At 41.9% G+C, this 14,000-nt stretch overlaps 1 protein-coding gene across 12 annotated transcripts in view; it reads left to right on the top strand.

Moving 5' to 3' along the window:
- The window catches only part of ATP2B2 (ATPase plasma membrane Ca2+ transporting 2), a 359,025-nt gene that overhangs the window by 286,355 nt on the left and 58,670 nt on the right, over positions 1-14,000 (top strand). For all 12 annotated transcript variants that reach the window (XM_036738497.1, XM_036738500.1, XM_036738492.1 and 9 more), the window contains 2 exons: positions 7,770-8,011; positions 9,717-9,951. In XM_036738497.1, coding sequence (XP_036594392.1) covers positions 7,770-8,011; positions 9,717-9,951 — 477 coding nt within the window. The remainder of the gene's footprint in view (positions 1-7,769; positions 8,012-9,716; positions 9,952-14,000) is intronic.

Below are 14,000 nucleotides of genomic sequence, written 5' to 3'. Positions count from 1 at the left end.
AGAAATAACTTCTTCTAACAGGAATTTGGGCTCTTGAAAGCAGTGTGGTCAGAATGGGTGGGGTCACCCTGAGCTTACAATCTTTGGTTTTCCATGCACAGGCAGGCCAGCCAGCAGGTATGATGTGTGCTGTTTGATTGCTGTATCAGTATGTGAAGGAGCTTGATTTTTATCCCTATGGGAACTCTCGGTATGTAAACTTCCCCCAGCAGTCTCAACCTAATAAAAGAATGACAGCAAAATTCTCCATATCAGCAACTAGATAGGGGAGGTGTTTAGACAGGTCTTTTCTGGGGTCCCAGGTGTCCACCCCCCCTTTCCCTGTTCAAAGGGATCATATACTCCACTTTCAGGATAAAAGATTCCAGGTCCCCAGGAAAGGTGAAACCAATGCAGAGGCATGTGTTGAAATGCGGGATTTGGGGAGTACTTTTAGCACATTTTGGCTGGACCGTACAATTTATGAAGATACCACGGAATTAGGCTGGGTGAGCAGTGAGGTTGAGACTAATTTAGAGGCCTTTTAGATGCCAGGCTTGAGAAATTCATATTCTCTCCTAAAGTAACTGGAGAGCTAGTGCAGTTTTTAAATGAGGGAGTGACATAGATTGATTCAGTGGGAAGATTATTTTAGCAGCATGAAAACTCTGAAAACCCAGAGACCAGTTGGGAGCCTTCATTTTCAAAGCTTCCAATGTGGAGCTTTGTAAATCCCTGGCCCCTCCCATCATACATGGGGATCGAAGGAGTGAGTGAGCTTCAACACAAGCCACAAATGTCCAAAAACTGACTGGCCCAAAGGAAGAGAGTGTGACTAGGACTGGAGAAGGGGAAGGAGCGACTGAGATCCCAGCAGGGAAATAGTCAGTAAACATTTATTAAGTCCCTACTATGTGCCAGGCACTGCGCTAAGCTCTGGGGATACCAAAAGATAGTTTCTGCCTTCAGGGAGTTTACAATCTAATGTGAGCTCCTTTCCCAGAATTTCTCTGTGAAATAGAGGTCACAACAGAATGTTAGAGCGTTACACAGAAGTCATGGCTTACTGAGTTCCCAAGCAGAACAAGAGAACTAGGTCTGTATGGAGAATGTCAGGGAAAATGTCATAGCAGAGGGAGAGGGAGGCGAATTACAAAGTGTCTGAGTTTGACATTTTGTCTCACCTGCATAATCTAGCCAAGCCTGTCGTCCCCTGGAAGCTAGACACACACTGTCCCCGCCAACCCCACCCCACCAGTCACCCGCCTTGCTCAGCAGCTGCTGCACAGCTGGAAGCCGGGACAGCTAAAAGCTGTTCTGAAGCCTTAAATAAATTATGTCTACTGTTTTACCTGTGTCAGATATGTCCTTACCTCCCTCCCAGCCTGCCAGAGTATACAAAGAAATGACCGAGTCACAATGTCCCTTTACTAAAACCATGTCAGCTTTCTCTGAATAAGTTGTGATTCCTTGTGGATGCAACGATCCAAACCTTATTATTGATGACTCCATAAGCTTTCCAAGTATGGAACTGACAATTACCAGTCGGTCATATCCAACATCACAGCTAGTGCTCCTGAAAGGTTTTGTGTGCTGAGGTAGCTAGCAGCAGAAGACAACAAGGAGATTAGAATCGAGCACTGGCTGAGGCATCAGGGGAGACTGCTTTAAATCCTTGCTGTGCGATGGGAAGAAAGCCTCTGAACCTTGATGAGCTTCCATTGTTTCTAGTCTGTAAAATAACACCTATAGTGGCTACCTCCCAGGGTGGTTATGAGGGTCGGAGGTGACCCTAAATGTAAAGCCCATTGGGAGCCTTAGAATATAAAATATACGGAAACCTTAGAATATAAATGAATCTGTTATGACAATAAAAACTACTACCACCACCACCACTACTACTACTACCAACACCACTACCACTTCTACCTCTACCTCTACCACTACCACCACCACCACCACCACCACCACCACCACTACTACTACTACCTGTACCTCTACCACTGCCACTACCATTACCACTACCACCACCACCACCACTACTACTACTACTACCAACACCATCACCACCACCACCACTACTACTACTACTACTTCTACCTCTACCACCACCACCACCACCACTACCACTACTACTACTACTACCACCACCACTACTACTTCTACCTGTACCTCTACCACTACCACTACCATTACCACTACCACCACCACCACTACCATCACCACCACCACAACCACCACCACCACCACTACTACTGCTACTACTACTACTACTACCTCCACCACTACTTCTTCTACCTCTACCTCTACCACTACCACTGCCACTACTACAGATACCATGGTAGAGAGAGATTCCTCATTTGGCTCTCCCTTTAGCAGTGGGAGCAAAAGTCCCCAAAAGTATTTGTAATAGTAGAGGTCAGAAAGGTCCAGGGAGAAATTCCTCCCTATCACTGACTTGATAAAAGACACAAGCTGTGGAAGGAAGAAGCAGTGATGGAGCTGAGTGTAGGCAGCTGAGGTTTCGATGCAGCCCAAAATCAGATGTAGTTATTGTCAAAGAAAAGGAAAGAGTGTGGGAGCAGGGGCTCCCAGAACTCACGTTGGAGATGATTCTTCGTGCATGACTGGGGCTGTTGGCGTAATAAGTCTGCTGGGACATAGAGGAAGCTTCTGATTTCCATAGAGTTTGCTTTCTTGTTTCTTACCATGTGAGCTGCAAGCAGCATGAGTCTGTGTTCACTCAGCCACATCATTGCTGCTGTCTTAACTTCCCCGGCTTGATGGGAATTGTCATGCTGCTCTGTTACATAATTACACCCAGCCATTCAGCCTGCAATGATTAGATGGCTTTCTGATTAGCGAAGTGATGGAGAGAGATGTCACCTTTTTTTCTGTTTTCTTTTCTCCATGAAAGAATAAAATCAAGCTAGATGATGTTAGCTCTATGAATGAGAGGTCTTCCTGAAGTCCCAGAATGTTAAAGCTGGAAGAGATGTCATAGAGCCTCTAGTTCAAACTCCCATTATACAGACGAAGAAATAGAGGCCAGAGAAGGGAAGAGGTTTGGGAAGAGCTGGCTTGGGAGTAAAAGTTAAGGTCTCCTGATTATCTTCCCTGAGCTCATTACATGATACCAAACACTCAGCACTTGTGAATTTCCATCTACTTTGGTTGCAGGAAGTGGGATGGATGCTGTGAGACATGCTCAGGCTGTTTCTTGAGAGGCAGTGTGGCCTAGTGGGAAAATCACTGGACTGGGAGTCAGGAGAGACCTGAGTCTGATATATACTAAATGAGTGACCCTGGGAAAGTCACTGAATTCTCAGCCCAAGGTTCTTATTTTTCAAAATGAGGATGATAAAAGCATCAGCTTCACAGGGCTCTTGTGAAGAATGAGTGAAATAATACATGTGCGGTTTTTGTGAACTTTAAAGTACCATGTAGATGTTAGTTGTTTTTAGGATGGTTTGAAAATCTTCTCAAAGATGTTCACTTGTCCCTTACAGTTTCATTTACGCTACCCATTCAACAATGGCTTTTTTTTATTTCCATTTAAATTGGAAATTAAATCAGAATTTAAATTTCCATTTACATCAAATTTATGATTTTCCATTTAAATTGAAAATCCACATTTGTGTCTTGTCCAGACTTGGTGTCATGATGTCTGATTTTAGGAATGGCCTGTTTGACAATGGGAAGAGGCATGTCTGGAGTGGGGCAATCAGCACTTTGTCCTGGAGTTTTGCCATGTAAGGGGTGGGGATGATCACCTGCAGCGTTGTAGAAACATAGAAATAACTGACCTTAGCGAATAAGGACCTCCCACATACCCTAGATGGGTCTTCCCTAGGCTGGCTCAAGCTTCTTGATTCTGCCTCCCTACACACACACACACACCAGTGGCCTCTTGGGCTCCCAGGACACATGTTAGACTGTTATCCTATTTACCTCAGTTTATTAAAGTTGCTAGTTATGGCTCTGGCACTGGGAGCCCCCAGAAAATCCACATTAATTTTTTAACAAAACCTTAGATAGTTAAATAATTTACCTCTATTATACAATCAATCATTAAACTTTTGTTAAGTGACTATTATGTGCCAGACAATGTGCTCAGTGCAGTTCAATGCATAAGTCAAGGGTCACAAAGCATGGATGGGGAATCTGTAGTCCTAGCTCTCAATGGGACTAACAGCAAATTCAGCAAAACCTTGTGATATGAAAGTTGAAGATTAAATTAATGAACATCACATCATTACATGGTCATTATGGGTGATTGGGGAGCATAATGGCTCAGTCTTCAGTTAGCTGGAAAATTCTGTTTCCAAGTACACTCCTTTGCTGTCCATACTGATTAGCTGAAGTGTGTCCACTGTAGACCAGGCAAGTTAGATCACACAGTAAGTCGATGGCAGAGTCAAGGATTAAAACTCAAGTCTTTGGACTTCCAAGTCCATTGCTATTTCCACCATGTTTGTTAATGATATTTGATTGCAATTTGACAAATATTCTAAAGTATATGACTAGTCTCCTCTCTCTTCGATGTTGGGCATTTTACTGTCTAGGAAATTCTGAAATGCTGCCTAGTAAAGTCAACAAGCATTTATTAAGTGCTCACTGTGTGCCAGGCGTGGTGCGATGTCCAGGGAATACAAATTCAAGCAGAAAGCCTTCTCTCAGAGTAGGGTCACAAATTTAGAGGTGGAAAGAACCTTAGAGGTCACCTAGCCCGACCCCCTCATTTCACAGATGAAGCATAAAGAAAGACAGCCCCCGCCCTCAAAAAGCTTATATTCTAATGGAGGAAGACAACACATAATAGGAAGCTTTCGGGGGAAGAGGTAGGGACAAGGTACTGGTGAGCATGATGGAGAAAGTCTACAGAGTTGGGGGAAAGTCAGGTGCAGAGCCTGGAGAGGGAATGAAAACATGCCTGATGTGGGCACTTAAATTGGAAGATCTAGAAATGTTCATTGTCTTCAGTGAAGGGAAGTGACCATTTCCCAGATGTGAGTGTGAAGGACAGAGCAGACTCTCTGAAGATCTTAAGTTGGAGAATCTATTTGTTTTTCCTTGTCTTAATCCTTTTCAAAAGAAAAGGAAAGTACTTTATGAAGGATGATAGAATAAAGAGGGTGGTTTTTTGATGGGCAAATAAGCAATTGAGTATTTTCCAGTATGTGAGCTTTTTGTCTTTCTCTTTTATTAGGAAAATTTGAAGGAAAGAAGTCATTTGTGTATAAACTATGGAGGAAAAGAATAGAAGGTTCACTGCTCTCTCTCTATACACACATACGTATTTCAATTATATGCATAAATACACATACAAGAGCATACATTTACATGCAAACATACATGTCCAAGAAAGATTCTTTTCTTGTGAATTTCAGAATATTAGAAATGATATCTGTTTCTAGACTGGTTTTTCTTGCAGGGAATGTTGGTCTTTTGAGGCACAAGGCACAGAATGCCAGATGTGAAACTAAGAAGCACACCTGCTTCAGTAAGGCAGCATGGTTTAGTAAAAAGAGAACAGGATCTCAAGCTGGAGGACCCAAGTTAGAACCTAGACAGCATGGCTAACTAACTGAATGACCTCAGGCAAGTAACTTAATCTCTTGTCTGTGAAATGAGATGGTTAGATGCCGTCTATAGTCCCTTCCACCTCTAAATTTGTGATCCTACTCTGAGAGAAGGCTTTGCTATCAGTCATTTACAATTGAGTGTAAGTTAGTCCCAGTTCATAGCATTTTGAGCTAAAAGAGGTCTTAAGTATCACCTAATATGGCTAATTGGAGACATGGAAGCCTGTGAGATGAAATGAGTCAGGATTTGAACCCAAGTCTTCTGACTCTAGACCCCAGCACTTAAGCCACTGAACCCCAGCTCACTCTTTGTAGTGCTCTCTGACTTTCTAGCCTCTTACTGAGGACTGAAGCCCTTCTACCTGTGGGAAAGTGATTTTAGGCACCAGCCAGGATTTGGGGAGAAGGGGCAAGGAAGTCCTCAGTCTAGGGTCACTTTTCTGCCTTGTGAGTATATGGTCACCTCTGTGTATGGTCAGACTAGGTTCTGTCTGGACAGTTTCATTCTCTTCCTTCCTCCCTTTTGAATGACTCCTAAAATGAGTCACACACCAAAACCCCTGGTGGGTTCTAGTATACCAGTTCACTCTGGAGCTCTCTGGGGGCTAAAGGCTAGCTAAATGGAAGGAAACGCAAGTGCCCTGGGAGTTACATCAATAAAAAAACAAAGAAACATCTGGAGTCTGGCTTTATCTCACCTGGCCTGGCCTGCTGCTAGTTCTACTTTCTGTTTAGCCATTGATTTGGGAAGGAGGGAAGTGTAACGAAGGGAGGAACCTGTTTATAATGGCAGAATAGTTTTCTCAGTTGCCTAATTCAGGGCATTTAAAACACACAACCACTACTCAAGACAGCAGTAAGGTGGCATAGCTCTGAATTTGGCATGGAACTGTAAATTCCACTCTCTTAAAGTGCTCTCAGACGTATGGTGTCTGGAAACTGAAGGGTTTTTTTTCTTCCTTTTCTCTCTTTCCCTTCCTTTTTCCCTTCCTCACTTTGTTCCAGATGGAATTTGTTAATCCCCCATCCTCCCCACACATACTTTCTTCCTTCCCCTCCCTTTCTCTTTCTGACAGAGGAACCTCCTGGGATTATCTCTCGCTCTGACCTCTCCCCTGATTGTCATATCTAATTGGTTCTCAAGTTCTCTTGATTCTAGCCAATCCCCTCATTATAGTACTACAGAGTCTCTCGTATTTCTCAATTTCCCTACTACCTAGGCTATTGTAACAGCCCCTAGTTTGTCTTCCCCCTTCCAGGCCCTTCCTCTCTCAGACTAATTCTTTTTTCAGAGGAAAGGGGAAACAAAGCTGTATCATTGACATTTCCCAATTTCCCAATTCCCCTTCTCATCACACACAATAGAATCAATCAATTGCCAAGTATTTATTAAGTCCCTACTATGTGCCAGGCATTCCGCCAAGCACTGGGCATCCAAATATAGAAATAAAGTGCCTGCATTCTGTTGAGAGGATGCAATATGTTCAAAAATAAGTCAATACAAGGTATATCAGGTACAAAGTATTTTGGGTTCAGGAGGTTCTAAGAACTGGAGGATCTTGAAGAAGATGTCACTTGAGTTGAGCCTTAAAGGAGTTTAGAGTTCTAAGAGGTGGAGGTGAAGAAGGAGGGCACTCCAGGCCTGGGGAAACCCTCCCTTGAAACAAAGAAGTCCAGTTAAAAACAAATCAACCCATTGGCCATACCTGACAATGTATATCTCATTCCACGCCAACAGTCCGCCACATTTCTGTCAATCCATTCTTCACATCACTACCAGACTAATATTTCTCTAATATAAATCTGACCATGTCACTCCTCTGATCAAACCTACTCAGTGACTCCCCTTGGCCTAACAGCAAAACCCACCCATGCTTTTTAGGATGCCAGAGTTTGGGAAAGAAGCTTCAGGATCATGGAGCCCAATCTTCTGTTATTATAGGTGGGGAAACAGAGATCTTGGTTTTATCAAGGTCACTAAAGAGTATCAGTGGCAGATTCAATACTATGTCTCAGGCCTTATGCCCCTACTTTCTGCACTCTATCCCTGTTGACTATGTGGACCCCTCTCTCTTTCTCCTGAAAAAAATTGGGCAGTATCTTTCTCAGTGGGCTGGATTTTTCTGCTAACCCTGGCCTAATGGGAGAGTATTAGACCCATCACAAGATGAGCTGGAAACTAAACTGTGCCATCTTCTCTCTTAGCCACCAGAGAAGGAAGGTGCCCTGCCCCGCCAGGTGGGCAACAAGACTGAGTGTGGCTTGTTGGGGTTTGTCCTGGACCTGAAGCAAGATTATGAGCCTGTGAGGAGCCAAATGCCTGAGGAGAAGCTGTACAAAGTGTATACCTTTAATTCCGTCAGGAAGTCCATGAGCACGGTGATTAAGATGCCTGATGAAAGCTTTCGCATGTATAGCAAAGGGGCATCAGAGATTGTCCTGAAAAAGTAAGTACCCAAGACCTATGGCCAACTTCTGTTCATAGCCAGTCCTAGAACTGGAAGAAGCCTCCAAGAGGTGATCCAGCCTAACCTCATTGCCTTTAGGTAGGCAAAAAAAGTCTAAACCATGCAAGGTAATTGTCTTTTGATGGATTTGGAGATATGTAGTCACAGAAAGGGACCTTAGAAGTAATCTAGACCTACCCCCCTTGGCGAAACTGAGGCCAGGAAGTGACTTGTACAGAGTTCTACAGTAAATTGCTGATTGAGTCTATATCAAAACCCAAGTCTTCAACTTGCAGGTCAGATCATCTTGAAAATCTTTAGATTTTTGTATTTTAGAGTCATAGTTCTCTGTTTGTTTTGGCATTGGCGTTTTGGGAGGATGTGGTTAGGTTTGTTGTTCGTATTTGTTAGTGGTACCTTACTTATGATTATGGATAAGAATAAAATGGTGGAAAGAATATGGCACTGGGGGTCAGAAGAGGTAGGTTCAAATCCTAACTTTGTACCTCACTTGATGCTTGGGCGGAGGCAAGCTGCTCAGCTTCTTTAGCTCTCTGTGTCCTCATCTCTCAAATGCCCAAGACCATCAAACAAGTGAGTTGCCAAGCTAGGACTAGACTGCAGGTCTCTTGACGGTTGTCCTAGGCCTCTTTCTCCCTCTCAAAGTGCCTGGCTCATTTCCAGGGAATAATTTAAGATCCCAAAGACCTGTGTCCAGCGGTCCTGCAGGTAGCCTATTTTTGGTAGGTGTTATATCCCAGAGAGTGGCCATCCACTGCATCTTCTGCATGTTGAATTTGGGGAGCACACCCCCTGAAGGCAGTATGGAGTAGTGGATAGAGCACTTGATTGGGAGTTAGGGAACTGGGTGCCTTAGCTGCTTTCTACTTGTTCAGCTTTAGCCAATTGCAGTTTCCCTAGGTCGAAGCTTCCTTTTTAAAAATGAGTGGCTGGCACAAGACTGTAGATTTAGACCTAGAAGGGCTATCAGAAGTCACCTAATACATCTGCATTTACAGGGAGATGAACTGAGGCCTGGGGATGCTCAGTAACTTATCCAAAGTCACACAGGTTGTTATAAGGAAGCATGATGTAAGGGGGCACTGATAACCCATAAGGACTAGACTCATGATTTCATTGGCAGAGAAAAGAATCTCCTTCTACCAAAGCAAATTGGCATCTTTTTTGCATCTTAGAGTTTACAAGTTGACTTGAGCACAATTCAGTGACTTGTTTAGAATCACTCAGCCATTTGGTGTCAGAAGAGAGACTTGAACTCAGGCCATCCTCATTCTAAGGCCCACTTGCTATCCATCGTACCACATTCCTTCCCTTCCCTTAACCCTTACACCAGCCAGGTTCATGGAGTAGCACATCTCCAAGAGGAAAGAAAATGCTTGAGCCTGAACTATGTTCATAATTGTGGTGGCAAAGACCTGATATTATTGCATCCCTCTAAGGATGGGAAAAACTAAGGCATGTGGCTGGGCTTGGCCCTAGTGCAGAGGAAAACAGAGGTCTCTAAAATTCCTCAAAAGAATGAGTGAGCATTCATTAAGTACTGGGTACTGTGCTAAGCATTAGGGTTGGAAAGAGCAAGGCAATGTTTGGCTTCCAGTAACTTACATTCAAACTCTCATTAATCCCATTATCTTGGCACTTCTAAATTGATCAGCTGGCTGAGTTATTGCTTGCCTTCTTTCAGATGCTGCAAAATCCTCAGCCCAGCTGGTGAGGCCCGAGTCTTCCGACCCCGAGACCGAGATGAGATGGTAAAGAAGGTGATTGAGCCCATGGCCTGCGATGGCCTCCGAACCATCTGCGTAGCTTATCGGGACTTCCCAAGTAGCCCAGAGCCTGACTGGGAAAACGAGAATGATATCCTCAATGATTTGACCTGCATCTGTGTGGTGGGCATTGAAGACCCTGTGAGGCCAGAGGTAGGTCCTGTGTTCAACCCACATCTTTTTTGGTTTTGCTGGGCTGTAGTCCTGAGGGATGGCAGAGAGAGGGATTGCGGATTGAGTAGGTCTGCCAAGGGCTTTGGCCATCTAATCTGAGACCCTGTACTTCAGGAAGGGGCATTAACCCCTCTTCTTCTCTTCTGAGCCAGTGGATTAAGCTGTTTTATAATTTCTCTATTCCTGCCTCATAAATGCCACCCACAGAGTGATTCATTGAAATGTCACCGGTAACTTGTCATTTACTTCCCTATCAACCTTCTTTTATAGCACCTTGACCCTTCAGTCATTTTTGGATGGCATTAAGTACTTCATTTTGTACCGTTGGAAAGGTCTCATCCAACCACTGGCAGACAGGCAGACCTCTCTGTAATTGGGCTGAGCAACATAAGAAGTGTGACTATACTGTAAGAAGCCTGGAAACAGATAATGTTGCCATCCATTTTGAGGGCTGTCCCCTTCAACTTTGAGTAACTTTACACTTTCTTCAGTGATGTTTCCAGTCCTCAGAATATATTTAGAATTTCCCCATGGGAATTGCCTTTTGAGAACACAATAAAATGACAAATTTTCACCCTTCAAAGGTGGATTTGATTTTGGGAAATGTCTAAAAGTCATTCAGGTGCAGAATCATCGTGTTGGGAAATCGTGTCAATGGCTCATACTAAGGTGTGATTGTCACATAATGAAACTGATTTACATTTATGATTGGAAAATTCAGTTTTACTGAAGATTTCCTATAAGGCTTTGAGTCTGGCAATCTTACTGGAATGAATATAGAGTCTTCTGTAATGACTGCATTGAAAGGCAAAACCCATGTGGATGCAGGTTTGTCTGGTCTTCTCTGTTTAAAATTTCATTACTTTTTATCACATTTCATATGTAGCCCTGCCCATTTGCAGATAGATATACCTGTCTGTAAAATGTCTAGGTGTGACCTGCCCAGGTATTTAGAATTATTTAGTGCTATTCACAAAAGAGTTTGTGTTGGCGTCCTCTGAAAGAACATTGTAATACGAATGTTGTCAAGTGACCCTTGACTCGAACTAAGTAGAATTAGAAGATACTTCGGAGATATTCAGATGCTAAGAACTTTACAAGGGTAACTTTCAAAGATAGGAAGCTGTCAACAACTCATTTCCACTTGGAAAAAAGTCTGTTCATCCTGCTTTGCTCAAAGCAGTTAAAGTTACTCATGGTTCTCCATTCCTGAGCAAGAACCTTGTGCCTATATACAAATGGGCTGGTTTCCACAGATGGGCCATAATGTGATCTCTGAGACCACTCAGAGAAAAGTGAGTTTGAGAGGTTGTACAACGCCAACAGTTAAGCTGAACAGTGTCCAACTGTTTCTAGTGAAAAGTACTTCATCTAGCTCCTGGCTGAAGCAAGGGACTGGTTAAAGGTCAATAGTTAGAAGTGTTGCTTGTATTTAGGCCAAAAAGCTAGAATGTGCATCAAGGGGACTGCTGGCCTCTCAAGGGAGCTGTCTTTCTCTCTGCTGCCAGACTTGCTTCTCCCAAATTTGCATTTGCTCCCAGGGCTGCAGGTAACTAGGGAGCTAGAAGGCGTTATTTCCCGCCTGTGTCTAGTTTGGAGACGGCAGTCTCTTATCCCAGATGTGTGCCTTACTATCCCCCAATAGTGCTTTCTTGTTCCTCAAATACTCTTGTATTTGTTGATCTCTTCTATCCCTTAGCAGAATGTAAGCTCTTTGAGGACAGGATCTGATTTTGTTTTATCATTGTATCCCCAATACTTTGCACAAGTAGAAGTCACTTGAATACTTGTTCAGTTGCACTGGTTTGCATTGCATTGAATTGGATTTCTCCATTGGTTCTGTGTCTCTCATGGATATCTTGTCTCACATGGGACTTTTCCAGAGCTTCCTCTGAGGCTGAATGCCAGGGCTTTGAGCATAGAGCTTCTTTTCTTCTAGTGGAATTTTGAAACTAGACTGTAAAACCCAAGTACTTGGGCCCTATTAGATATAGGCCTAACACCATAATAGCTGCTTCTTCCAATTCTCTGGATGGCAGCTATAGGCTTTAGGGTTACTTCACTGGAGGACCCTGATGTGTTGATTCCTTTGCCCAGGTGGGTTCTGCAGAACCTTAGACAACTGACCTCTTGTGTTAGTAGTTCTAATCCTACTCTCAAAATTCCTAATATCACTTCCCTTAAAAATGATTACGGTACTTTGAAGAGGATGGTAGCATAAACTTCATTCAAAAAAGCCATGATAGCCACAAAAAGCAAAAGAACTTTTAGACAATTATGATAATACTAAATTCTGACTATAACAATTAAAAACAGAGTTCCTGCTAATAAGGATACTTTCAAGAAGATCTACTTACATAATATGCATAGTTGTGTGTGTGTTTTTAATAAAGAGGTTTTTTAAAAATTTGCAAACAAAGTTCTTTTTCCTGATGAGCTCCTGATTCTAAAATAGAGTAATTACAATTTCTCTTTCCTGAATTGTGTTTTATGTTATTCTTTGGTAATTAATGATGCAGGGAAGTGCATGGATCACATGGTTACAACTTAATAATTCTAGTACTGGCCCTGCCTGTGGGATCATTGAATTATTATTGGTGATAATGAAAGGAGTGGGAAAAAGGAAGTGGTACTGCTGCCAGAAGATGGGCAAATATGGTCCCACTTTTGAAAGAGAAGGTCACAATATAGATTCTGCCAAGTGTACGCTCACAACCTTGACACTGATGACCTGTTTCCTTGTTTATTAAACAGATTGTAAGTGCTTAGAAAGGGAAGAGAGAGATGATCACTATCATCCAATGTTGGTTTATGACAATCAAATCATCTCAGATTAACCTCATATCCATTTTAGCAGGATTATTAGGGTGACAGATTAGAGAAATACTATATATTCTTCAATTTGTTAAAGCATTCAGTATAACAGAAACAGATAAAATCTGTGAGCAGAATTCTAAAATACAATTACTTTTTATGTAATTTCTTCCAACTAATATGAAATGGTAATAGGCCATTAATTCTCATTAATTGAAAAGGTGTCATAAATCTAATAAAATGCTTTATAATAAAATATATTTTAATAAAAACATTCCATTTTACCAAAGAAATAAAAAATATTGTAATTATGACAACTCCAAAGCATCTGACCTCTGAAGCATAGGTATGGTAGTGGTACTCTTTGTTCAAGGATTATTCATGTATTACTTGAATGCTCTGTACACAGAACACAACATTCACTGAGTTAGAGGATATTGTAGAATGACCCATAATGCATTTATACTTAATGTATTCATCCATGAACTGAATCAGGAAATTGTAAAAGTCTATAAAGAAAGAGTCACTCATGAGTGAAGGAATTTTGTTGTTTTTCTTATGAAGAACATATTCGTCAAAAACCAAAATTAGAGTCAATAAAATGGTTTTATGAACATTTGTAACATGTGGATGTGTAATTTAGGAGACTGGTAAACTTGTACATTTCCACAGATCATTTGAGTTAGTCTCATATCTCATAGAAAATATAGAGAATTATGGATTTTATGATAACACAGTTGGTTGCAACTCAGAGTATTGACTAACAGCTTGATATAAACCTGAAAAGAATTCTCCAGTGGAGTTCCCCAGTGCGCCATTCTTGTCCTTGTTCTGTTGTTCACCATTTTTATCAATGACTTTGATTAAGGCACAGACTACTTATCAAATCCATAGATGGCACAGAACTGTCAGGGCAAGCCTAAAAGTAGATGACAAAGCTATGATTAAAAAAAACAAACATCTTGGCAAGCTAGAATGATGGGGCGAATCTAATGGAAAAAATGCAAAATGGAAGACACAAGAGATCTAACAGGAGGCAATCAGTAGAGAAACAACCTGTAATAGTTGTTGAACTTGGACACATTCCATATATGGAAATAGGAAGTCGTGATAAACAAAGGTGATAGAAACTTAGGAGTTTCTCTTTTTTTAAATTTAAAATTTTTTTTTTAAAATTTAATTTATTTAATATATTTAGTTTTCAGCATTGATTT

This window comes from Trichosurus vulpecula, chromosome 9, assembly GCF_011100635.1.
Source record: "Trichosurus vulpecula isolate mTriVul1 chromosome 9, mTriVul1.pri, whole genome shotgun sequence".
Taxonomy (NCBI): domain Eukaryota; kingdom Metazoa; phylum Chordata; class Mammalia; order Diprotodontia; family Phalangeridae; genus Trichosurus; species Trichosurus vulpecula.
The sequence above is the reverse complement of the archived record's forward strand: the minus strand, read 5'-3'. Positions and strand labels throughout refer to the sequence as shown.